At 34.4% G+C, this 26729-nt stretch overlaps 2 protein-coding genes across 3 annotated transcripts; both read right to left on the reverse strand.

Annotated features, from left to right (window-relative positions):
- Window positions 1-2599: 2599 nt before the first annotated feature.
- Window positions 2600-3481, reverse strand: LOC133314611 (AT-hook motif nuclear-localized protein 17). Its single transcript, XM_061516110.1, has one exon. It carries the CDS (start codon window positions 3479-3481, stop codon window positions 2600-2602), a length of 882 nt encoding a protein of 293 aa, XP_061372094.1.
- Window positions 3482-12900: 9419 nt separating this feature from the next.
- Window positions 12901-26685, reverse strand: LOC133314612 (uncharacterized). 2 transcript variants are annotated; one of them, XM_061516112.1, is made up of 8 exons: window positions 26551-26685; window positions 25355-25551; window positions 25136-25227; window positions 25016-25058; window positions 24852-24908; window positions 24021-24066; window positions 13606-13730; window positions 12901-13518 (listed from the first exon to the last, which is right to left on the reverse strand). In XM_061516112.1, exons 2-8 carry the CDS (start codon window positions 25496-25498, stop codon window positions 13354-13356), a joined length of 672 nt encoding a protein of 223 aa, XP_061372096.1. In that variant the 5' UTR covers window positions 25499-25551; window positions 26551-26685; the 3' UTR covers window positions 12901-13353. The 2 variants fall into 2 exon arrangements, with proteins under 2 accessions (XP_061372096.1, XP_061372095.1); XM_061516111.1 differs by lacking the exon at window positions 26551-26685 and adding an exon at window positions 25818-25929.
- Window positions 26686-26729: the final 44 nt, after the last annotated feature.

Raw genomic sequence — 26729 nt, forward strand, 5'->3', positions numbered from 1 at the left:
AAAGGGAAAGCACAACAATAAATTTTGAAACAAAAATACCCCAATACACATAAAAATCTAGACCCAATCTATCAATTACAAAAGTAAAAATAGTTTGGGGTTATTTTTGTAAAATAACCCCATATTCCAAGTCATATTTCGTTCTAAACCAAATATGGAATCAGTAATTTTTATCCAATATTCCCGGTAATATTTTGGCGAACCAAACACCTCTTTCGTAAGATTCCAAGTAAACTCAATTTCTACTGTATTCCTATTAATCATGATTCCCGGTCACCAAAAAATTTCTCTTGTACCAAACACACCCTTAATGTGAAAAATCACATGACCATGTGATGTGAGAAATCATAACCATACAAAGGTAGATCAATAGTAATAAGGGAGGAGAGAAAAAATATATTAAAATAGGTAGTTACAAAATCATAACCGTTGATTTACCTTTGTATGATTGTGATCTTCTCACATGACCATGTCATGTTTTTTTTCCACATTAGAGGATCCATTTCTCCTAAACCTTGGAAATTTCTTCTTAATATCAGATGTCCGTAAATGGGTATATATTTTTGTCAAAAGAGAAAATTTTCTTTTCAATTAATCCATAATTTTTTTAAGTATTTCCCATTAAATTTCAAATTCTTACCTTTTTTTGGACAAATGTATGATACATTTGATGCACCAAAAAAATATTTCTAAACCTCAAACATAAAGGGACTAATCTCGAATGCATATCATGCCTAAATAACTATCAATTTAAGGGTTCGTCGGATGTTTCGTTGCAAAATATTCTGCAACTATTTTTAATTATGTATTAAAAATAATATATAATTATAATATTAAAACTATTTTTTCTCTCTCCTTCACATACCGACTTTAATATTTTAATGATATACTACCTTTAATACATAATTAATAACCAATTGCAGGACAAAAATTTCCATTCCTACACTATAATACTTATATTTTTCTTAATTTAATCATATTCATCAAAAATGCATTATTTAAAAAATTGTTTACATTACAGCGAAAAACTGATTTTTAAGAAGAGAATAATATTTTCCAAAAAATATTACTCTCATTTTATACGAGAATAATTCTCTCATGTCATAAATTGAAACCAAGTGAAGCTCACCATTAAAGCAAAAAAGCAAAAAAAAGAAGGTTGGAATTTTCTAGAAGAAAAAATGAAATAACTACTTGTACAAGATGGAAGTAATATTTTCACTATTATATATATATAAAATAATTTTTATTTTTTATAACATAAAAAAAATCAAAACCTAATATAAAATAGAAATATATATATATATATATATATCTTTTTAAAGAACAAAAACTTCAATACTTTTAGAAAAGAAATATAAATCCCATTAAAAAAATAAAGACAAAAAAACAAATGTATAAATCTCATCTGTGTGTCTATCTCTCTTTTAAAAAATAAAATAAAATAAATTTGTGACACCATTTCCCCCATAAAATATCATATTTATAGTGCTTTTAGTGCCATTGCCCACCGTTAGTAAATAAGATCCCACGATGATGCAATAAAGTTGAAGCACAGTGCACTGAGCAGCAAGTGTTCAAGAATTTCTCTCTCTCTTTAATTACAAATCAGAGGGGCCTATCTATAACAAGTAGACAAAACAAAGTACAAACAGATCAGAGATATAAAGTGAAAATGGAGAAATAAAGTCGGGGAAAGATGTTGTATTCTCAAGAGCTATCAACAACTTATTCGATAAAGCAAAGCAAAATCAGCGGCAAGAGGTGACCGACCGCTGTTGCTGAAAAGAAACTGTCAGCAGGCACAACCCTAGCCACGTTCTCACTGCCATTCACCTTTTTTATCCAAATCAAAGAATGCTAAGGACTAACTCCATTTCCCATCCCATCCCATCATCATTCATATTTGCAGCAGCGTAGCAGAGTTATCAGCTGCTGCTGCTGCTACCTCAGCGTACGTTATCATCATCCACCAACAGCACGTCTCTTCACACTACTGCTGACCATCACAGTCTACAGAGATATTCTCAGGCTCTCAAACTTCAAATCAATACTTGGATTCTCACGCCACCTTCCCGGTCCAACCAAAACCCACGTTGGAAAATCTATTCTAACCAAAACAACCAACCTAGCCACCCAAATATTACCACATTCACATGTTGAACTTTATAAAAATATAAAGGAGAAAGGTCAATTCTCTACCTTGATATAGAAAGGGTAACCACAACACAACGCATTTCGAGTTTCCTTTCCTCACAAGCATTAACCAAAACTAGTTGCAACTTTAGTTCCCAAAAATTCCATTAAGAGAAAAAAAAAAAGATAACCCAACAAACTAAACAGTAATCAATAAAGAACAACGGCTGACAAAGAACTTGAATATGCATCATGCCTAGTTATATTATATAACTACATCACTAAACACTACTCTAAACTAGTGTTTCTGTTTATAACCTGAAGCTAATTAAACTAATACCAAGATTTCAACTAAAATTAATTAAACAGCAGGAAACAAAACAAGAAAAAGAACAACAAAGCATCTAGAAACGATTCACAATAGACACGAAGTTAAGGAAACACAAAACAACAATGTGATTGATCAGTACGGTGGTGGTGGTGGTGGTCTTGCTGTTGGAGCCCAAATCACATCCAATGGCAAGTGACAGCTGTACATGGACATTCCACACGACTCCGCCGGGCCATGCCCACTTTCGCCGCCGCCGCCACCGGAGACAGGCGGTGAATGTCCATCGCCGCCGGAGACGGAGTTTCGAGCCTCTTCTTCCGGCGGCAGCCTGTGATACGATGGGTCGTTGAACGAAGCGGCTATCACGAACACCGTCCCCGCAGCCATCAATTCGCCGGCGACAATCCCTCCAATGATCTGGCCCTGCGGTCCGGCGAGAGAGATTGAAAATCCGTTAGGACCCATCGGCGAAGCACCCGATTGTTGGGGAAGGAAGGTTGCGGATACGGAGAGGATATCGAAACGGCCGTGAAAAGTAACGGTGGCTCCAGGCGTTGTGGAGGGTTGACGGAGAGTGACGTTAACGACTGTTCCAGAACCCGTTAGTATGCAGAGGCCCATGTTCTTGCGTCGACTGAACCGTGCGATGGCTTCGACGACGTCGTTCCCGCCAGAAACTTCGAGAATGTAAGGGCTCATGGTAGGTTCGGGGTCGCGGGTTATGATAACTGGTGGCTTAGGTTTGTTTTTCGATCCGGGTGGACGACCCCTAGGGCGCCTCACGACCTCAATGGTGGCTCCGTCGCCGGAGGAGTTAGGCTTCTGCACGGTGATGGGGGTGGCGCCGCCGCTATTGCGGTTATCGTCCTCCCCGGAGAGTTGGAAAGGGTTGTGAGAAAATGAATGGTGCTGAGGTTGTTGAGATTGTTGTTGTTGTTGTTGTTGGGGAAGCTTTGAGAACATAGTTGGCGTTTCATTGTTAGGAACATGTTGCTCTACATATTCTCCTTTCATCGCTTTCTTCTTCTTCTTCTTCTTCTTCTTTTTGATTTATCTCTCAATTTTCTATGCTTACCAATCCCGAGTCTCTATGATTGGGTCAGGGTTTAGATTTTGGATGGTTATTGTAATAAAAGAGTGTGTTGAGACCAAAGACAGAGAGAGAGTAGGAAGATTCGATGAGAGGAAAGGAAAGAGCACAGACGAGGCAAATAGAGAGAATAGGGAGGTTTTTGGTGTTTGGATTTGTTTATTATTATATATATTGGGTATACTTGAGAAAGGAGATGTGGGATTTTATTACGGAGTGGTGAGAGATTGAAAAGGGTATATAGAGAGAGAGAGAGAGAAGGTTGGTGAGCTTGGAAACTAAGTAAAGACTAATGGCGCCGATGGTTGGGTTGGAGCAAAGTGGGTCCACAATCACACATGAGACAGATAGAGATGGATATATGTCGAATGCAAATTGGGCATTATTGGTTGGCTCAATCTTGCACCGCCTTTCCTTTTTTCTTTTTTCTTCAAAGCTTTCGAGAGGTACTTCCTCTTGTCTTAGGCATGACCTGACCCCGAGTTGATTATTGATAAGGATCCTTTGATGGGTCTCGTTTTGGGTTATGGGGGGATGACCTTTTCCTACTCTCTTTTTCTCTATCTATTCCATACTTTCACTTAAATTCTAATATTATTTCAGCTCATTTGTTTTGACATGACGATCTCCTCCTCGTTGCTTCCTAACGATGACATTCCATTATTTTTATCTTTTCATTTAGGTCAAATTGTCCTGAGTTTTATGATTTTGTTAAGGGATATGCTTGTCAGATTTATTTGTAAACGTTATCAATTCGACCACACTGGGAGCATGAATAACTGATTATGGTAGTTAATTATTAATTTTAGCTTGTTTCAAGAGCTTTGCTATTCTCATGTCACGTGAATTAATATTTTTCATACCATCTACACATTAAGTGATGGATCCACTACTTATTAAAAAAATATATATATTTTTGGATTTTTAATAAAAATTACAAGACCTATTTTAATTCTTTAGAAAAAAAAAAGTTAACTTATATATCTCTAAACTTTAAAATAGATTTAGTTAGTGGAAATCATGGTCTATCTGAAATTCAAAGAAGATACACATTAGTCTTTGTCCCTCAAAATAATTGATATGGATTTATTTTGAATTGTAAAGAAATCATAAGTCAATTTTTTCTAATAAAATAAATTGGTCCTAGTAATATTTGTTAAGGATTCAAAATATATTTTACTCTTAAAAAAAATAACACAAAATTTAATCACTCACAAGGGAAAACAATCTCCTATTACAAAATAAAACAATCTCCCTTGTTTTAATCTAATAAGTCCTTCCCTAGTTCTCCTCATCCGTGCCACTTTTACGCTAATCACCGCTTAATGGGTAATTCTGTTGTTCACTTTTATGCTCTGCCTCTTCATCTCATTTATCTATTGGTGTCATTTCAGTATTATTTGGAACAGTGATCATTGTGCCACTGTTCCCACACAAATTTACCTAAATGTCACGCTCCTGAACTAATTTTTCAAACTGCCACACAGGCAAGGTCACTTGCAGCAGTAGCGAACTATGCATGATGATATATCAGGAAGCTGGTGGTGTCAGAGTTCGCTTCTGACACAGGCGACCTCTGTTTTTAACTAAGTTCGCCTACCATGTAGGCGACCTTTATTTTTTTTTTAAATTTGATACTTGTTATCCACTATAAATGTGACACGTTAGCAAATCGAGTTCGCCTGTGTCAGAAGCGAACTTGCCCCCGTGGCAGATTGGGAAATAACACTGTTCGCGTGGCATTTAGGTAAAAAAATTGGTGAACAGTGGCATTTTGGTTAGTTATCCGTATTATTTGGTCTGCAATGTGAGTTAGGATAACTGACCAAAATGCCACTGTTCACCAACTTTTTTACCTAAATGCCACGCGAACAGTGTTAGTTCTCAATCTGCCACGGGGCAAGTTCGCTTCTGACACAGGCGAACTCGGTTTGCTGACGTGTCACATTTTCAGTGGATAACAAGTATCAAATTTAAAAAAAAAAAAATGAAGGTCGCCTACATGGTAGGCGAACTTAGTTAAAAACAGAGGTCGCCTGTGTCAGAAGCGAACTCTGACACCACCAGCTTCCTGACATATCATCATGCATAGTTCGCTACTGCTGCAAGCGACCTTGCCTGCGTGGCAGTTTGGAAAATTAGTTCAGGAGCGTAGCATTTAGGTAAATTTGTGTGAGAACAGTGACACAATGATCACTGTTCCATGTGAGTTACTGAATTTATCTTATTTGTTATTTTGAACTTTTGTGGTCTCCCTTCACATGGAATAAATATTTAGTGCAATTAATGCACTCAGGATTTAGTGAAATTGTCATTTATTTTGTGACACAATGGACAAAATATATTATCTCTGCTGTCATTTAAATTTTCTTTTTTTCGGTTGATGTGATTTTTTTGGTCTCTTTGTAACAAAATAAATAGCAGTTGCACTGAATCTTTAGTGTACGGATTGCATTATAAATTTATTCTTTCTCACGGTTGTGGTGCATGCACTCAACTTTATATGGTTTATAATCATTTTCTTTAATTACCAGTCTGATCATAATATGAATGTTTTCGGTTCTAATAGAATTGTATCTTATGAAAGATATATCTATTTTATCAAAAAAAAAAGCTCAAATTCATTTATGTAAAGAATCAAATAATTAAGAAGTTTAAGTTAATAAATCATCAATTTTTGCTTTGCAACTGGAGTCTCTGAACAAGAACCTACGAAAAAGAGATTCATGCAAAATTTTAAGCTGCTTTTGACATGTTCAAAACGAAAATGCAAAGGTTAAGAGTGTCACATGTAACCTAAAATTTCTAGTCAATTTAAAACTCTCACTCATCTTTTCTCTTCCTAGCCACACATAGCAAATTGTAGGTGTATTTTGACGGTAAAAGCCTTTCTTGAATAGCATTACCTCCGAGGATAGATTTGTCTCTCAGAAGTAAGTCAAAGGAAGCTTCCTTTGCTTCCTCAATTTTGTGCTAATTTCAAACCAATTGCAGTGGGCTTGGCAGGTACCATTAGATGCATGCATTCAATAGCTGACTCCCAAACTTAGCTCAAATTGTTTATACGCGTAGGGCCATTTGTGTTGTAAATATTAATTATTGGTTATATACAAGTTGAGTGAGAATTATATAAGTGCTGTTTCCAAAAAAAAAAAAAAAAAAAAATTTATATAAGTGCGAAAGACTTATAAATTTCTAATTTTAAGGTTTTCGATTGAAATATAATATCAATCTATTAATTGTTATTTGTTATTTGACACCATTAATGGAGGTATTTAGAAGAGAGAGAGAAAAAAAAACATTTACGAAATTTTATTACATTTTTTATAAGTTAAAGTTCAATGAAAAATAAAACTTTCGTATTCAAATGTCAAGACATTGTCACAACTCACAAGTCTTGGAAAAAATTATACTGATAAATTAATAGAAATTCCATAACTTTTTTATTTATATGGAAATATTTTTTGTAAAAAAAGAGATAAGATAAATTTAAATTTAGTTTCTTATCGATGCATGAACGCAATTTACTTGTAATAATATGCTAACTATTCCAAAGCTCACTAGCACAACAACAGGAACATATTTTTAAAATATTATATTTGATGGTCTAATTTTTTTTTAAATAATAATGACACTGAACTTTAAATTTATGACTTTATTCAAATTATTCAACTCTTTCATACTAAATCTTAGTATCTTGGTTCAAATTTATTTAAAAATAATCTAATATCACTAATTTAGTTTTTTTTGCCACATGTCATGAGATTAATATATTTCATATTATAAGAGATAATTTTATTTTCAATACACACACAAACACTTTTCCTATATATATATATATATATATATATATATATATATATATATATATATATATCAAAAAATATGTGTATTTTTAAAGGACACAAACTTAGATTCTTTTAAGAAAGAAATAGACAAAAAAAAAGTGGAACCCACATCTTTATTTTTTTAGTGGGACACATGCCTCTTTGTATCTATCTCTCTCTTAAAAGGATATAAATTTGTGTTCTTCAAAAGAATACACACTTTTCACACACATATATATATAAAAGTGTGTAGGACTTAAGTAAGGGAAAAAAAAAATTACAGACAAAAAATGTGTGTAAGTGATAAATCTCTTAGAATATAACTTACCATATTTTTGATTACCGAGCATTTTTCATTCCACAAATAGGAAGTAACGAAAGACCAGACAGTACTAGTCCCACGAAACATTATCCTTTTTCCAAAACCAAAATGCGAAACCTTGAGGACAGTATAATGCAATCTATGGCTTAGTGTTTGCCCGATTTGGCCGCTAAAAATGGAATATGTTCTTGCAACATACCTAAGTTGAAATGCGGTTTGAATATAAAAATGGAAACCTGAAATTATATTCAGTTTTAATGGCGGTGTTGGATTAAACTTTGACAGAGTATAGATTCTATTATATAAAATACCGAAATAGTGTTCATATTACATATCCTGCGACCATGTCTCTCTTTCTATTCCCCCTAATCTTTGGCCTCTCTCCCCTCCCAATTTGAACATATGTGGCTTTATAAACGATGTCACCATAAATAGCATATGTTTGTCGTGGACCACAAACTAACGAAGTTATAATTGGTATTTACAACACAGATTATTTTACAAAAAATTATAATTACAATATTTGATTTGTAAAAAAATAGATAGACAAAATATAAAAAAAGAGATATAAACTGTAGAGACTATCCAAATATATAATTTAATCATTTTTAATTTTTCTTTATTGTTAGATGAATGAGTAATTAAAGTAAGGTTTTTAACAAAATGAGGCTTCCATTCCATGCTGATCAACGTAGAGTTCTTAAAGAATACTATTTTGAAGAGCTTTCTCTGGCTCAAATCTCAACGTTTTATTATTTAATAAAAATAGATTAATCTCACTTTTTTTAATCAACGCATGTCCTTACAGGCTCACGTCAAACGGAACTTCTTCTTGTTGCCGTAATGATTGTCGACTTCAATTTGAAAATAGTTAAGAACAATTTACTAAAAAAAGTAAAAGAAAAAATTAAAACATTTTAAATATTTAAGTATAGTGTAAATATTTTTTGGGTTTATAATTCTCATTTAACATGAGAATTACAATTTTCCTACACACCCTTCGATTTCTGTGCTGACATGGGTCCTACATATAATTTTTTTTAACACATGGGTCCCACATACTTTTTATCTCTACAATATGAGATTTCAATTCTCCTTCAACATGAGAATTATAAAACCCATATTTTTTACATACAAAACATTTAGGAGGCGTTTGATTGAGAAGAAATTTTTTGAATACTAGGGAAATTGTTGGAAAGTGAGTTTGGTAGGAAAATGTAAAAAAAGTTGTTTGGTTGACCGAAATATTACCAGAGAAATTTATTTAAATTTGCAAAATCTATGTTCGGGAGAAACTTCGCACCTGTTTTTTCACTTCCCCGGTTATTTCAAAATACCACATCTCAAGTGGTATTCTGTAACAGTGAATTTCATCCAAAAATCAACACAAAAGTCATTTTCTCATCTATCCTATTTGCCTAGTATTTTTTAAAAAAACCTGAACCAAACGTGGTATTTTCCAATATCTACTTACGCTTTCCCATCAATCCCAAAATAAATCTTCTACCAAACACTACCTTAATGACTACCAAATTTTTTAAAAATTTAATTCTTTAAAGAATTATATCAAAGATTTTTTTCCCCTAAAAATCCTTTTTCCAAGACTTTTTTGAGCTTCTTTTCATTCAAAGACTTTTTTTTATATATATAAAACTGGGGAAGGATATTGTGACAACCAAGTTGTGTTACTACTAAGTGACTACCAATCAATCTTACCGTTAGATCGATTATATTGATCCAACGGTTATATTTATTTCCATTTTTGTATGGTCATGATTCCCCAAATTTAATACTTTATATTTATTTTCACCTTTGTATGATTATGATTTTCCATATTTAATGCTTTCACTTTAAATATGGGAATTAAGACCATACAAAGATGAAAATAAATAAAACCGTTGGATCATCATAATCGATCTAACAGTGAGATTAATTGGTAATCACTTGGTAGTAACACAACTTGGTTGTCACAATATCCTTCTTCTATAAAACTTGAGGGGAAATGTGACGATGATGAGGTTAAGTTCGTATTAGAAATAAGTGAGAAGAAAACTTTATTCAATCCTTTAAGATTTTGAGTTAAAATATTATATACGAGGATGTAATTTTATTTCATTCCATTGGTAATTACAAGAGTAAAGTTAGAGAAAATATGTAGACTCATATATATATGATCTCACATTGATACGATCTATTATTTCTTTTTCTTCTTAATTGTATCTCTAGTACTGCAGGCTAGGCTATCCAAATACAAAATGAAGATTTCATTCAAACAACGATGGGAAGGAAAAATAAATAAATATAGAGGGAGTCTTCCATGAAGATGCAAGTGTGGAATTTTTTTTTTTTGGGCATAAATCATTCAGTGTTCGGTTATCAACTATAATCCGGATACAAGCCAAGGTAGAATTATAAAGTCATCAAAATTCTTCTTATCAAATTTTAACACAGTTATGTATTAAAACTCAAATTTGAGACCATAAATTAAATTGAAACAACTCCTCACTAAGTTAATCACGTGCTTGTAAATGCAAGTGTGGAATCTTTAACCCAATCTCTAACCAAGGAGGAGGTTGATAATTTTTTAACCAAAAAAGGTTTCAAGTGATAAATATTTGATTCTGTCTAAATAAGGTCTTGCAAAAAAATTTCTGATTCAAATATGATTGTCTCTCATGAAAAATTTACGTGGTTTATAAGAAAAAAGAAGAGGAGGAGGAGGTGTGACTCTTCCTTTAAGGCGATGATAAGTCTCTAGATATCAAATTGAGGTATCAAAGCTTTCAAATCTCTTAGGCCGGAGCTCATCTTTAGTACATCAGTAGTACATACTACTTTCATTTAAAATCTAACACATGTATTTGAGACCCTATTTTTCTCTATTACATGTCAGAATTGATATTTGTTATTTGGTTTTGATTGGAGGAATGTATAGAAAATTAGGTGCATATGTAATATTGTAGAAATTTCCTTAGGCCGCCTCTAATTCTTTGCGAAACAGTTGGAAATGGTTCATTATGCTGTATTTGCATTGGTTGTTTTTGCTTTGAGATGATGATTTTGTTAATTAAAAATACTCGAATTTTGTTATAAAAACGACACGTGGACTACTTCTAACAATGCTTAACTATATTATCCTCACCACACTAATTACAAAACACTCTATTTATAAAATAATATAAATAGATTTAAAAACCCTCAACAACATTAGTTGGTCGTAAACCCAAATTCAAATTACTAAAAAACATAAAGAAAGGAAAAAGTAAAATAAACACAAAGCCCATAATAATATCAAACCTTCGTGATCCCGAACTTTATTCATGAGCACAACCCATTGACATTTTATATATCATGCCAACAAAAGTCATCACCTAATTAAATACAAAGTATAAATAATACCAAAGATATTCATTGCAAAGTGGATATGAATGCAATAAAATTTAAAGTATCACGTTAAGATTTGAAATATGTTATGCTGCTTCGGGCTTAACAAGTATCTAATAACGTAATATGTACTTTGTTTAACCCAAATAAAACTCATCGTTTGAAATATTTGTGCAAGTCCATTCTCACTCATGAATAGGGGAGAAACAATGGGGATCAAGCATTTGGATGGAAAGAGTACTTGATTTGAGCTGCTAAACTGGACTTCCTCTTATAGCAAAAAAGAAAAAGCATCAAAGCACAACTATAAGCCTGTCAGTTATGCGCTTTTTCCTCAACGGGTAATAGAATAAGAGCGTTTCTGTCTTGTCAAAATAATAAATAAATAAATAAAATAAAAAATAAGAATTCTGCTTGAACACAATACATTCTCTGATGAAAGACAAACAAATAAGGGATTTCATTTCAAGCAACATGAACATGCGAGTGAAAGAGTCTGAAATATTTTAACAAAAGTTGAATCATCTGGTAGTATTGAACTCTTATCAACTAAAAGGTTTTAATTATAGTGATGCTTGTTTATTAGCAGGTCATTTATAAAATATAAATAAGAAATGTCAAGCTTATCATGAGTTTCATGTCAAGAGGTTTGTGGATGCGTGCAATACTCACAAAAACCAAAATATTTTTGGTACTACGAATGTATCGACTACTTGCTACATCTTTTATTAAATACGAAAAAATAGTACATTTACATTACTCTTGTTCTTATAGTTAATTTTTTTCATATTTTCTTTCATATCTTTTTTATTTTTGGAAAAGGAATACCTATTTCTGTTATACCAAAAATATACTCCAAGAAAGGGGATAGACTCCTATTAAAATGTAATAATCTATGGTGTTATCCACGTAGACTATTTCTATTTACAACAATGTTATTTCTACACCTAAATTTATACATCTACCCCTTATATTTATCTTTTTCGAAAGAAGAAAATATCAAATCAACCTCGCTTCTCTCCTCTGTCTCTTTTTAGTCCAAAATTATTAAGCGTGAGAAGGAAGGTAAAATTTTCAAGTGTATGAATTTTGCCAAACATGTTTATGCATGTATGACTCATACTGGATGATTACGTCGGTGTGTTGAAATAAGATGCTCCTAAACAGCAAATTAAACATATTTCCAAGCAAGCCATTTGACTAAAGAACATGTGATATTAAAAGATAACTTTTATTCAAGTATCTTTCTCCACACCTTAAATTTCACCTAGGAGCGTGCAAAAAAACTCAAAAGAACTAAACTAAATTGAAAACCGTGCCAAAATGCCTCAAAAGAATTGGTTTTGTAAAACAATTCTTGAACCTAAACTGATTTCAAAAAAAAAATTCTCCTTTCCCAATGATGTCCCCACTTATTTGGATAAAACTAATTCCTTTTGTGGCATAAAACGTGAAAGTTATTGCCACTTATCCCAAATTGTTTCGCTTAAAATTCGAATTAAAGATCTTTCGGCCTAAAAGAGTTCAGAAAGGTTGGGTTCAAAAAGTTTAATTCTGAACCAATTCAGAACTGATTTAAAATAATTCAGAACTGAACCAAACCATTTATAATATAACATTACACTCAATCACAATTCACTCCAACATTAATACATGTATATCTACGTATTAAGTATGCTGTTTATGACCATATATAGCATTCAATCATATAGTTGGTGAAATATCAAATCGTAAAATGCTTTTGTTTATTATGGGGTAAAGTACACAAACTATTAATAAATATGAATTTGATTCTTAAAGTAAAAAGCGCATAGTTATAGTCAAATTGAAAAAAATTGACCCAAGAGTTGTTGGTCTAATAGCATCCCAGTTAGACACCAGGATTTGACTTGCTCAAAAGGTATTGGGTTTGATTCTTGAGAGTCGTAATTCTTGGAAAAGGTGGAGAAATTCAAACCCAAAACCGGATTAGTAGAACCCACGAGCTTCGAACACCGGTTGGTAATTACAAAAAAAAAATTGAGCTCATAGATATCAACAAGTTTGTAAGACAATTTCATATAAGAAAGTTAGTTGGAAACCAGTTTGAAAATATCAAGAGAGAGCAGTTTCAAAACCAATTTGTAAGACACAGATTCAAAACTAGTTTCAAAACCAGTTCGGTTTTAAACTGGTTTTAAAACTGATTTCTAAACAGTTCGGTTCAAGAACTAAACCGAAAAAACCAATTCAGTTTAGTTCAGCTGGCAAATAAGTTTGGTTCTTAACTACGCCCACCCATAATTCCTCCATTCCGATAATCACGAGCCTTGATTATTTGTCCAACTTTGTGGAATGGTGACCCACGTGGAGCAATGAGACCAAGGTTTTCCATCACTCTCATCCTCCGGGCACTCAATTCTCGAGGCTTTCCTAATGAGTTGGTTTCCTGAGTATAAATAGTGAGTTAATATGCCAGACCAAATTGGAACTAACCAATACATTAAATAAAAAAGGTTTCACTCCATTTACTTACATGACTTTGGCTACCCAGATCATCATCATTCAACGACTCATTTTGCTTTCGGCCCTTGACTTTATTCTGCTCCTCATCTTGCCTGTAGGATTTTCTCTTGCTTGCAGAACTTTTACTTGATGTTCCTGTAAGAGAATGATGAGAGAAATCGCACGCTAAGCTACTTATATGTACTGGAATTTATGCATTCATTTACAATCGATTATAGAGTAATCTAAGCTAACACAAACTAATAATCAGTATCTGAGTATTCTAATACAATCAACATAAATACAGATGACTATACATAACATAAATGTTAATATTCTAACACTCCAACTGAATTTGAAGCTCTACTAAGTTCTCAGCTTGATACATATAAACCCAGCCAAACAGTGGCAGACGCGGCTAAACATAATCAAACAGACCGACCCAAAACCTCAGCAAAACGTACTGAACACACATCCAAACAGCTGCAGATCCTCAGGGAGGATAGGCCACAGTGGATACACAGCCAAACAGCAGCTTGGAGTTGTAGACTAGGCAAGAAGATCCAGAAGGGAAGTACTGCTGAAACATGCACACAGCAGATAAAGTAAAAAGGAGAACAAATGATTGAATATGACCATTACTGATGGCTGACAAAATGAATGCAGCCACCAGAAACTTAAACAAAGAAGACACCAAATGAAGGAGTTTCCAGAACTCCTCTGCAGAATAATGAAAGGAATAGATGGTATTGCTCTAATACCATGTTTATAGAATGAGTGATTGCGAGAAATTGCAAGGTAGACTACATACATGTTCTGGTGTTTATGGATTGATTTACAATCAAATAGAGAGTAATCTAAGCTAACACAAACTAACATCTACCTAATAATCAGTAAATGAATATATATTTTAACAGAAATGCTAATATTTTAACATAAATGTTAATATTATAACAGTTCTATTTTGATCAAAGGCTCTCTTTCTTGCTTTACCCTCAGCTTATTTGCTCCAAGATTCTTTGGCATCGTCTCATTTGCCACAGAACTTCTTTTATTTTAGCTTGCTTAAGGAGTGTGTTTTGGGATAAAGGTGTTGTCGATGTTGAAGGGGTGTGCTGCAGAGTTTTCTGTGCAATCCATCTGGTTTCGCACTAAGTAGATCCTCAGTGCGATCTTGATTGCACTTCTTGTCTCTATATACTCTTACATTTGCTGCCTTAACATGTAAATATATTTACTTGTAAGGAAAATTACTGCTCAGGTAAAAAGTATTACCCCCTCCCCCTACAAAAAAAGGAAAAAAGAAAAAGAGAACACACAGATACATATGGGATCCAAAACCTATAATCCTAATATTCATATCACTTAGTTTTTTCCTCCCTTAGAAAAGGAACAAAGGTAGATGTGATGCTGCTTCGGATTCTTTTAATGCTTAACTTAGAAGAGACTTTACATCATTTTATAATGGCATTTAATAATCAGTCAGAAGAAGCATAACAGCTTTAGTTAGTGATGCTTATTACATAAACACAGTAAATATTTGTTTTTGCCCGAGTAAATGTGCCAAACTAATGGTAATAGATTTTTTGAGTTCCACATAAACTTTTTTTTTTGGAAATATTCCAATCGATTCATCGCTTCCCGACTAGTTCGATTCGGGGCGAGTCCCGGGATTAAGACTTTAAACCCCTCCCAAAAATGGCATTGGGGAAGATCGAACACATGCTCTCATCCTCACCTACTCAGTTCCCTGGCGCCAACTGAGCTACCATCATTTGGTACCACAAACTTTCAAGTAAGTAATCAGCAACCAGTTTTTTAATGTCAAGAATATGAATGCATTTTTAAAATAAATGTTCAAGGAGAAAATTTTACGCAACAACTATAAAATATATATTTTGCACGTGGAGGGCTTCCTGATTGAGTTCTCACCCTCTATTGATAGATCAAGAGTTCCCGCAGACAAAGAATCAGAATAAGATACTGTGCAATGTAAATTTTGTAAGCTAAGCTCACTTTTCCTAAAGATCAGAGAAACTAGAGAAAAAAAGGAGGAAGAAAATAACAAAAAGTGGATGAACAGTAATTTGAGAGAAGCAGATACAACTTTAGTGTCTTGTCACCATGACCTTAACCACTATAGACAGTAAACTGTAGAATATGTAGAATATTCTAGATAGTATTTATTGATGTAGTTGGTAGTTGTATATTTAGTTGGTAGTTGTATATTTATTGATGTAGTTGGTGGTTGTATATTTATTAAAGTAGTTGAGGTAGTTGGATGTACTCAATATAAAAAGGACCCATTGGGTCTCTCAATGAATCAAGAAAGTATTATTCAGATAAAACACTTCTTCCACTTCTTCTTTTCTTCATGGTATCAAGAGCTGGTTATATTCCAGTCTCTTCCTCGTTCTGATTTAATTTTAAGTCATTTTTCTATTCCTTTTTTTTTGTTTTAGCCACTGCCCAAGCCAGAATCCTTACCTAGACACCTCCAACCATGAAACCAAGGCCACCATTAGGTTCAGAACAAGATTCTGAGCCAGCCCACAGATTACTGTAGCAGTACTGTTCATTACTGTAGCAATTACAGTTTCACTGTAGCCAAGATTGCTCTCATTGTATTTGGAGGAACTTTTTTCTGGGTACCTGTTGTTAGAAAACCATGGACGTTGAAAATTTTGAAAATTCATCTTTTCAGAAATTGATGTCTCAACCTGCTGAGGCAACTAGTCATGTTGCTCAAAAAGGTATGGCATTCCATGTTGAACGTAGTAATCGTTGGATCCTTGATTCAGGGGCCTCTGATCACATGACAGGTAATGCAACCTTATTTTTCTCCTATACCCCTTACTATCACCCGTCACGAATAAGAACAGCTGATGGGAATTTCTCCACTATTGCGGGAAAGGGATCCATTAAACTTTCTGAGCATATTATTTTGAACTCAGTACTTCATGTTCCCTCTCTTACTTGTAATCTCATCTCTATTAGCAAACTTACTGCTGAGTTGCATTGTGTTGCTAAATTCTCTGCAAATGCTTGTATCTTTCAAGAACAGGACTCGGGGATGATGATTGGCAGTGCTAGAGAGGAAGAAGGGCTATACTATTTTACAGATGTTCATTGTGAAAAGAGGATTTTTTCGAACCACTCTCTATGTTTATCAGATGACTGTAATGATGTTTTGTTATGGCATCGTAGGTTGGGACACCCAAATTTTGTTTATCTCCAGAAGTTATTGCCGAACTTATTTATCAATAAAAAGCCAAGTTCCCTTCTTTGTGATATTTGTCAGCTTGCAAAGCACTCTCGTGTCACTTATTCTCCTAAGAAATATCATGAATCTTCTCCCTTTACATTGATTCATAGTGATGTTTGGGGACCTGCTCGTGAAAAAAATGTCTCGTGTGCTCGTTGGTTTATTACTTTCATTGATGATCATTCTAGGGTATGTTGGGTATATCTCTTAAAAGATAAGTCTGAGGCAGCATCCACTTTTAAAAACTTTCATGCTATGATTCAAACTCAATTTCAGACTTCTATCAAAATTCTGCGAACAGACAATGGTACTGAATATTTTAATTCAGTTCTTGGAGATTACCTAAACCAGCATGGAATTATTCATCAAAGTTCTTGTCCTAACACCCCTCAACAAAATGGGGTGGCTGAAAGGAAAAATAGACATCTAATTGAAGTTGCTCGAGCTCTTTTATTCACGATGCATGTCCCTAAATATCTGTGGGGGGAAGCCGTCTTGACAGCCTGTTATCTCATTAATCGGATGCCTTCTCGGGTACTAAATTTTCATTCTCCTTTATCCTGTCTTACTAAATCTTTTCCCTCTTTCAGTGCTCTTTCTTCTCTTCCTCCCAAAATATTTGGCTGTGTGATTTTTGTGCATATTCCTCCACATCAAAGGTCCAAACTTGACCCTAAATCCATCAGATGTGTCTTCATAGGATATTCCCATAATCAAAAAGGTTATAAGTGCTACTCACCTTCTCGCCGTAAGGTTTTTGTTTCCATGGATGTTACCTTTTATGAGACACAATCCTTTTTTTCCCCGACTTCTCTTCAGGGGGAGTCTATTGGTATTGGTATGGATGAAGATAAGCCTGGGAAACCAAATGATGTTGCTGTCTTACCTTGGCCTTTGGAAACAAGTGGAGTTATTGGGAAGGAAACAGGGGGAGCAACTATACCTGAATCTAATGAAGATAAGCCTGACAAACCAAATGATGTTGCTGTCTTACCTTGGCCTTTGGAAACAAGTGGAGTTATTGGGAAGGAAACAGGGGGAGCAACTATACCTGAATCTAATTATCCTCCTTGTGATCTTCCTGGTAAATGGGAAAAATTTTACAACAGGCGCAAAACACATGAAGATACTCTAGACTGCCAGGATCCTGACTCGAGTCCTTGTTCCAGCAAACCACTTGAATGTACTAGTACAACCAACGTTGATATGCCTATTTCTCTTCGGAAAGGTACTAGATCTTGCACTGCTCATCCTATTTCCCATTATATCTCATATGAAAAGTTGTCTCCAGGTTTTCGTGCTTTCAACACTATGTTAGATAGTACCAGGATACCCAAAAATATCCAAGAAGCACTTGATGACCCAAAATGGAGGAAAGCAGTATTAGAAGAAATAGATGCACTTACAAAAAATGGAACATGGGAGTTTGTAACATTACCTAAAGGAAAGAAAACTGTTGGTTGCAAGTGGGTGTTCACAATAAAATTCAATGCAGACAATAGCATCAATAGGTATAAGGCCAGATTAGTTGCTAAGGGATTTACTCAGGACATGTTTGGTACGATGTATAAGGCCTGATAGTATAAGCTTATACTATACATTATGATGTTATCAGTTGTTTGGAGTGACCATCGTATTGTATAAGCTTATACATCATAACCCCTTAATACATCAAAATGATGTATAATTAATCAGGTCTTTGGGGGTAGGATTAGACCTGATAAGGAGTGATGTATTAGCTTTAATCCCATCTCATATTACTCTTCCTCTTCTGCCCCATTTTCCCCATTTACGTTAGCCCTCACTTCTCTTCTCCCTTCGCCACCATCGTCTTCAAGCTGCAACCGTAGCACGACGGCGCCGATTTAAACTCTCCAACTTCATAGCCCTCACTTCTCTTCTCCCTCCGCCACCATCGTCTTGCAGCTGCAACCGTAGCACGACGCCGCCGATTTAAACTCTCCAACTTCATATTGCGAGGTATGTTTCTCTATTGTTATACGCCATCCATTTGCATCTGTGTGTTTTTTTTTTTGGTTGATTTGATCGACAATTTTTTTTTTTGGTTTTTGGGGAAAAAATTGCAAACGAAAAGTTTGAGGCTTAGCTAGTCGACAAGAAGAGAAAGAATACAAATTGGCTAATTTCCTCAATAAAACCAACGATTCTCCTTTTTTTTTGTGGTTTGTAATTTTCTGTTGTGGATTACTATCTCATTATTATTTAGATATTGGTCCATCCTTAAGCAAAGAAGATTGATGCTATGAACAAAGTGCATGCAGAGGAACCGGTGGACAGGAGCTCCTAGTGAGGAAAAGAAATAGAACAAAGTGAAAAAAATAGCAAGAGTTGATAAATACGTTGAAGAATAGAGACAAAATGGGATGGACCTCAATCTTGTTATGGCGTGTATATAAGTTAAAGAGAGTAAGAATTTTCAAGTGGATGAGCTTTTGGAGGTGAAAACATATCCAGAAAAAAAAGACACTATTTGTTTCTATCTTTTTCATGTTTTCATTCTTGAAAACTGAAGAGTTACTTATTTGCCATGCCCATATGCTTATAGATAATGTAAAAAATACAATGTCCTTTGTCATCATACAAAGAAATTCTGTGTCATAATGTAAAAAATACAATGTCCTTTGTCATCAGTTGGAGAGAAAGTGAATGCCTAAAGTTAAACTAAATAATATCAACAAAACCATAGTGGGTTTTGCTATGTAAAAAATGTGGATTTAGACTTTTGAGCATGAGGTGCATGGTGGTGATTGGAAAAATAGGACCTGGAACAAAAAGGGAACTCCATTTCATATTTTGGACAAAATTTGCTGGAAGCCAGAACTGGATTGGTAGCTGCAAGTACGAACAAAGTCAATGATTCTTAGGTTAGGGTTGTTATTAAATGATCTATAGAGTAATTAAGGCATGGAGCTTGGACTTGGAGTGGTAATATGCCAAAATCTTAATAGTAAGCAACAAAAAGGGTTACTTATATGTAGTGGAAAAGGTGGAAGACATTAAGAATTCAAATTATGTTTTTGGACATGAGCTCTACAGAGTGCAGTTTGTGAAAGATTTGCTTGATCATAACTCTTGAAAATATTTGATAGTTGTAAAAACCTCAGTGACCTGATTTTTGCTCATTTCATTTTGATCATATTATGTCCTGTACCTAAGAAAAATATTTGTATTTTGAATTGGGATCAGTTTGAACACATAATTCTGATTATTGGTTCTGCTAATTGTTTGCTATTTTTTGCTAACAGTTCTTGATTATTGGTTCTAGCTACTGGTTCTGCTAATTGTTTCTCTTGGCATTTTGTTGGTTATGGTACTGGTTCTGCTAACAGTATATGGATTGAGTGAGATTGGCATGTGGGTAGATAGTCTTATAGCTAGTAATATTGCCTGTGACATTGTTTCAAGGCTTATAATGATTTTTCTAAATCACAGCCAAAGTTGCCTCATCAGGACAAATAATTCGTAGCAGACATCCAAATGGATTACATGTATAATATTATTCCATGATTGTCTGTTCTGTGCATTTGGTGTCATAGAACCTTTGAAAAGGAAAGATGATGCAATGCTTAAAATCCACTAGAACTTAATCAAACATAAAAAACAAAAAAACGCAAGTAAGATCCTACAAGAGCTAAACTTATTCTAATATATACATCTTTCCTCTTCTGCAGGAATGAATTATATATAACAAAAGTGGTTCAACTCTTTTCTACAAAACTCACTCCATTTGTTGTAGTAAATGACATACATTTAGAACTTCCAAATAAGAACAAATATTATATTCCTTTTATTAAAAAGTTGGTTGAAGAAATTTACAAAATGTATTAGTTACGATTTTTTTTTAAAAAAAGATTGAAGATTTTTACTTTTATAAAAAATATTTTATTTTTTGGACATACTGATTCATAGAATTTTATAAAAATTAATATTATATGACATATTTAAAAGAATTATATAAATTTTTTATTAAAGGGTATTTTTGTCAAAAAAAAAAATTTTATCCTATATAGTATTATACAGTATATTACCAAACACTGGATAGTATTATTTTATAAAATACATTATCTTATACAATGTTATGCCAAACGTTGGATAGTATTAAAATTTAATCAGGTCTTATACAATCAGGCCTTATACTATCAGGTCTTATACTATCAGGCCTTATCCTATGTGGTGTACCAAACATGCCCTCAGACTCATGGGATAGATTATCAGGAGACATTTGCTCCTGTTGCCAAACTTAACACTATCCGCGTTCTGCTATCTCTTGCCGCCAACCTTGATTGGCCATTGCAACAGTTAGATGTTAAGAATGCCTTCTTGAATGGTGATCTCCGTGAGGAAGTTTACATGGATCCACCTCCTGGTTTTGAAAAAGGGGATGGTTCTGTGTGCAAGTTGCAGAAGTCTCTCTATGGACTTAAACAATCTCCCAGAGAATGGTTTAGGAAATTTACTCAAGCTGTTAAGGGAAGAGGGTTCACCCAAGCTCAGACTGATCACACTTTATTTTTTAAACACTCCGACAAAGGAAGAATTGCTATTCTGATCGTTTATGTTGATGACATAATTGTCACTGGTAATGATAGCGAGGAGATAACCTCTTTAAAAAAATGTTTAGCTGACCAGTTTGAACTAAAAGATCTTGGATCTCTCAAATATTTCCTTGGCATGGAAATTGCTCGGAGTAAGGAAGGAATTTCTTTAACTCAGAAAAAATACATTCTAGACCTGTTGCAAGAAACAGGTATGCTTGGGTGCAAGCCGGCAGAGACTCCAATTGAAGCTAATATCAAGATGGGAGTTGAGGACGGGGAAGATGTTGATAGGGAGCAGTACCAGAGACTAGTGGGAAAATTAATCTATTTGTCTCACACTCGTCCTGATATTGCTTTTGCTGTGAGCATGGTTAGCCAATTCATGCATTCTCCTAAGGAAAAACACCTTAGTGCTGTTTATAGAATTCTCAAATACCTCAAAAATACCCCTGGTCGAGGAATTTTCTTTAAAAAGGGGCACAAAAGGATGATTGAAATCTATACAGATGCAGACTGGGCTGGCTCTGCAATGGACCGAAGATCTACTTCAGGATATTGTACTTATGTCTGGGGAAACCTTGTGACCTGGAGAAGTAAGAAACAAACTGTTGTTGCAAGAAGCAGTGCAGAAGCAGAATTTCGGGCTCTAGCCCATGGTATTTGTGAAGGAATTTGGTTACAAAGGCTTCTGGAGGAGCTGAAGATCTCTTATTCCCTACCTATCAGATTATATTGTGATAATAAGGCTGCTGTCAGCATTGCTCAAAATCCTGTTCATCATGACAGAACAAAACATGTGGAAGTTGATCGTCACTTTATCAAAGAGAAATTAGAAGACGGTAGTGTATGCTTGACATATATACCTACCAAGGAACAGACGGCGAATATCCTCACCAAAGGATTACTTAAGCCGACCTTTGAGAATTTGATCAGCAAGTTGGGAATGATCAATATATATCTCCCAACTTGAGGGGGAGTGTAGAATATGTAGAATATTCTAGATAGTATTTATTGATGTAGTTGGTAGTTGTATATTTAGTTGGTAGTTGTATATTTATTGATGTAGTTGGTGGTTGTATATTTATTAAAGTAGTTGAGGTAGTTGGATGTACTCAATATAAAAAGGACCCATTGGGTCTCTCAATGAATCAAGAAAGTATTATTCAGATAAAACACTTCTTCCACTTCTTCTTTTCTTCATAAACCTACATAACAAATCATTGGAGAAACGGTAAAAAAATACATATATAAAGCAGTAAAATCAATCTGTTATATTCAATGATCTAGTTGTAACTTGAAAACATGATGAAAACCTAAACTAAAATATTTAAATCAGTCAAAAGAAAAGACTACGGATGCTTATGTAAAACCATTTCCATTTTGTGTCGTCAAGGGTTTCTAATACGAATCTTGGGCGAACCTCATCCCAAAGTCCAGATAAACCCCACACTAGAACCTTATGTTTTCAATGTAAGCCTCCAAGTCCCATACCTTGCAATTGGATTATAAAATCCCACCACGCTTTGCAGCCATAGTGCTCGCGCGGGCTGGCTTGGGGCTAGTTTCTTACTAGCCTTGGCTAACACTGCAATGCCAGCGTCACCAGTCGCACCGCTCGTTTGCAGTTGGGAGACATAGTTGAAGCTCTTATGCCAATTGATACGAACCTTGGGAGAACCTCATCCCAAAAGCTAGCTTATAAGGTAGGAGAACCTAAAGTCCATATAAACCCCACACTAGAACCTTATGTTTCCGGTGTGGGACTTCAAGTCTTATACCTTGCAATTGAATTATAACAGTTTGCTTCCATGTGTCTGGGTCCAAAGCCTTGGCATGTTGCACCATATACATGTCTCATAAAGATATGCACAACTAAATGGATAACGATAATACATTGTGTAGAATATTTTCTTTAATTTTCCAATCCAACTTTTCTTAATCAAGTTGATTTGCTTAATATTCTCTCCTTTTTATTCCTTCCTTTTAACATGACTTGAGCAAACACTTTAGAAGGAGTTAAATGTAAAAGAATACGATTTGATTAGATATGATTGGATTCTGTCTTATCCGTAAATAGTCTGACTGTATTCTGACTGTATTAGGATTAGGTTTGGATTAGGTTTGGGCCTTACACTTAAGCCCATTAGGATCTCTATATATTGTAACTCCCTGACACAGATCAATACACAACGTATTCTTTTACATTTTACATGGTATCAGAGCCTCGCCGCCCCCCACTTTCTCTTGTGGACTTTCTTAGCACAGGTAGGCTGGGCCTGTTGCATCTTCCACTCTTCAAGCCCAATGGGCTCTCGTGTGAGGGGGCGTGTTGAGATATATAGTCCCACATTGGTTGTATGTGCAACTAATGTGGAGTTTATAAGGTCTTGGGCACTCCCACCCTTTGAGCTAGCTTTTGGGGTGGTGTATCCCAAGGTTCTTTACAGAAGGCAACAATTACCAATAACAAAAATTGGAAAAGGAATGCCATCAAACCCTTGATTTGTTTATATTATTCTCTTTCTCTCTCCTATTTATCCCTAGAAAGAGAAAAATGAAAATAGCTATGCCATTTGTATTTTGTAGAGCAGAACCATTAGAATTACAAGAAAATGGGCTAACCTTTTGATGAACCCTTTGATCTACGGGATTTTGTGCTAGGAAGATCCTATACCAACAAAATAAAAAAATACAACACAGTTAATTTAGAGTGGTTAAGATCATATCAACTAGAATCACACGATTCGCAATTTGAATCACATGATTCAATAGGATTTGACAAGCATTGATATGTATCATGTGATGAATCATAAATGGCTTTTGAATTGTGCGATACATGCATTAATTGGTGCGATTTCGTATCACTAATACGAATTGCACGATTTAACAATTCATTATTTTTTTTCTTTTTTGCTTTTCTGTCATCATTCTCATAAAATAAATTGAAAAGTTAAATAAGACTAAATTTTTAATTGAAAAGGAACTAAGGAATACTATTCAACGCGCCCTATTTGATTATTCCACTGCCCCATTTTCATTCTTCTGAAACAGGGACTTACAGAGTCCCTTGCTCACTCTATCTGATTTGGCTATATCATTTATCTGTTTTTTCTTCTTCTAAAACATAGGCATCATGTAGTCACTTTATGTTACTCAAGTACGACTTATAATTTTGTTTTGAGACTTATGGTTAAGTTGTTTACTCAATTCCTAGTTCCCGATTTAAAATTAATACATTGAGCATTATAGATCATTTATATGATATATTTCGAGATAATCTTACGATGACACGATTTATGATTCACAATTCAAAAATTAACATGGCGATTCACGATTTGAATTGTGGTTTGAAAACCTTGTTTAAGACAATTTTCTGCCTAGAAGAAGTAAGAAAGCTGAAGACCATGCTCATAACCTCATTATTAGCAACCCAAACAAAGAAGGTATAACTACCTGTTCAAGAGCTTGCTGAAGGATATTTTTCAAAGAACCACCATTATGCTTGAGTATCTGAAAGCCAAGGTATATAAGCACAGAGACAATCATGCCAAAGCCATTAGATTTACAAAAACACAGAAAGTATGTATATATCAAATGGTTACCAAATATCAACTTACCACCTCAAACTCAGAACGACATTTAATAGGATCTGCATAGGAGCTGCACAAGGAAACAAAGCATGTTATTACAAATTATTGTGCAAATTGTACAGAACATAAATGAGAAAAAGTACTGACTATGTATAGCTTCCATAGATCCTAACAAGGACTTCCCCTGGCGATCTTTTGCCAGGTTTAATGCTCTCATTAACACTATTGTCATCAACAACCTACAACAGAGCTAATTACTTTAAAGAAGGCAATTTAAGTATCAACTAATCATTAATCAACATCAAACAGTGTATCCTGCCTTTCATAAAGGTCATATAAACCAGCAAAGTATTAAAGTTCACATACCTGTGCAGGCCACCATGTGCCACTTCTAAGCCTGATAAAGATCACATCTCCGAATGCCACAGAATCATTACCAATTTGCTCTCCCCCTCCTTCACTAACATGACTCTTCCCACTCCCACTGGTAGAAGTACCCCTAGTCTTCATATTTCAACTTCACAAGCCAAGAAAACTCAAATGTCCCAAATTTGTTGTTTTCACTGTTATCCAAAATGATGTTAAAATAATTGAGAGGTGATAATCTGTGTTAGAGAAATTACTTTAATACTATTTTTAGTTCATGAAATACACACAAGAAATTGAAACATGCAATAACACATAATTAAAGCGTATCATACAAAAATATATAAATATAACAAGGAAAAATCCGAGCCCAATGTTAGACACTGTGTACTTAAGACAACTTTTCCCTCTCTATGGTGCCCAAGATTAGTGGATAAATGTCTCCCAGAATAGAACGGATTACCTTTATTCTTGTGGCGACACTTCCACGTTAAATAACCCCATTGAACTCAACTTATGTCTGACCAATCGCACTAGAGTAATAGAATGCAAATGCAAATAACTTACAAAAACTAATAGAGAAAAACATTTAAAAATTCTGATTCTTAACATAGGGTCACGATTGAAAAAACACCATTTTAAGGATAAAGCAACACATCCGTTAGGATGAAGCAACACAATCGTTCATCTTTTCAAATCAAACTCCTTATTCAAAAAAATAATTAATTTAAAAATTAATTCCAACATTCACCCCTAACTAAAGGAGCAATCCCACAAACATAACAACTTTTGTTATCAAATAGAACCAATTGCTCCCCCGTCTTCACCTGTGAAGTCAAAGATGCCAAACATAAACAAACACATCATAGCACACATCACATTAATCCGTTCTTCTTTAACCATAACCTTTGTCACCCTTACCAAACCAGAGGATCAAAGAACAAGAAATAATTAAAGTTTTTATTTATTTATTTTTATAAAAAAAAAAAAAAAAATCTTGAGAGTAAATAGAAGGGTTTCAAGTTTCTCCCTTTACCATTGACACATGCAGAGAAGAATCAAATAAACAGCTCATATCAACACCAAAGAAAAAGAAGGTGTTTTTTGTGTGTGTGTGTGTGTGTGTGTGTGTGTGTGACAGACAAGTGCAGTAAACAATTACAAAATGTGTAAGAAGAAAGAGGAAGAGATCGTACTAAGGCAGGAGCGAACAACTAGGAAGAACAAAGCGCATAAAATGTGTGAATAAATGAAAGAAAGAGACGATGCTATGAAAACGAGGCGCGATTTCGCAAGAGAGCCCAAGAGTCTTTGTTCAACTCTACGAGAATAAATGTTCCAAGAATCAGATTATGTGGCGCAATTACTATAAATT

The sequence above is a fragment of the Gastrolobium bilobum genome, unplaced genomic scaffold (assembly GCF_033153095.1).
Source record: "Gastrolobium bilobum isolate Gb01-03AN ecotype WA unplaced genomic scaffold, APGP_CSIRO_Gbil_v1 utg24763, whole genome shotgun sequence".
Taxonomy (NCBI): Eukaryota; Viridiplantae; Streptophyta; class Magnoliopsida; order Fabales; family Fabaceae; genus Gastrolobium; species Gastrolobium bilobum.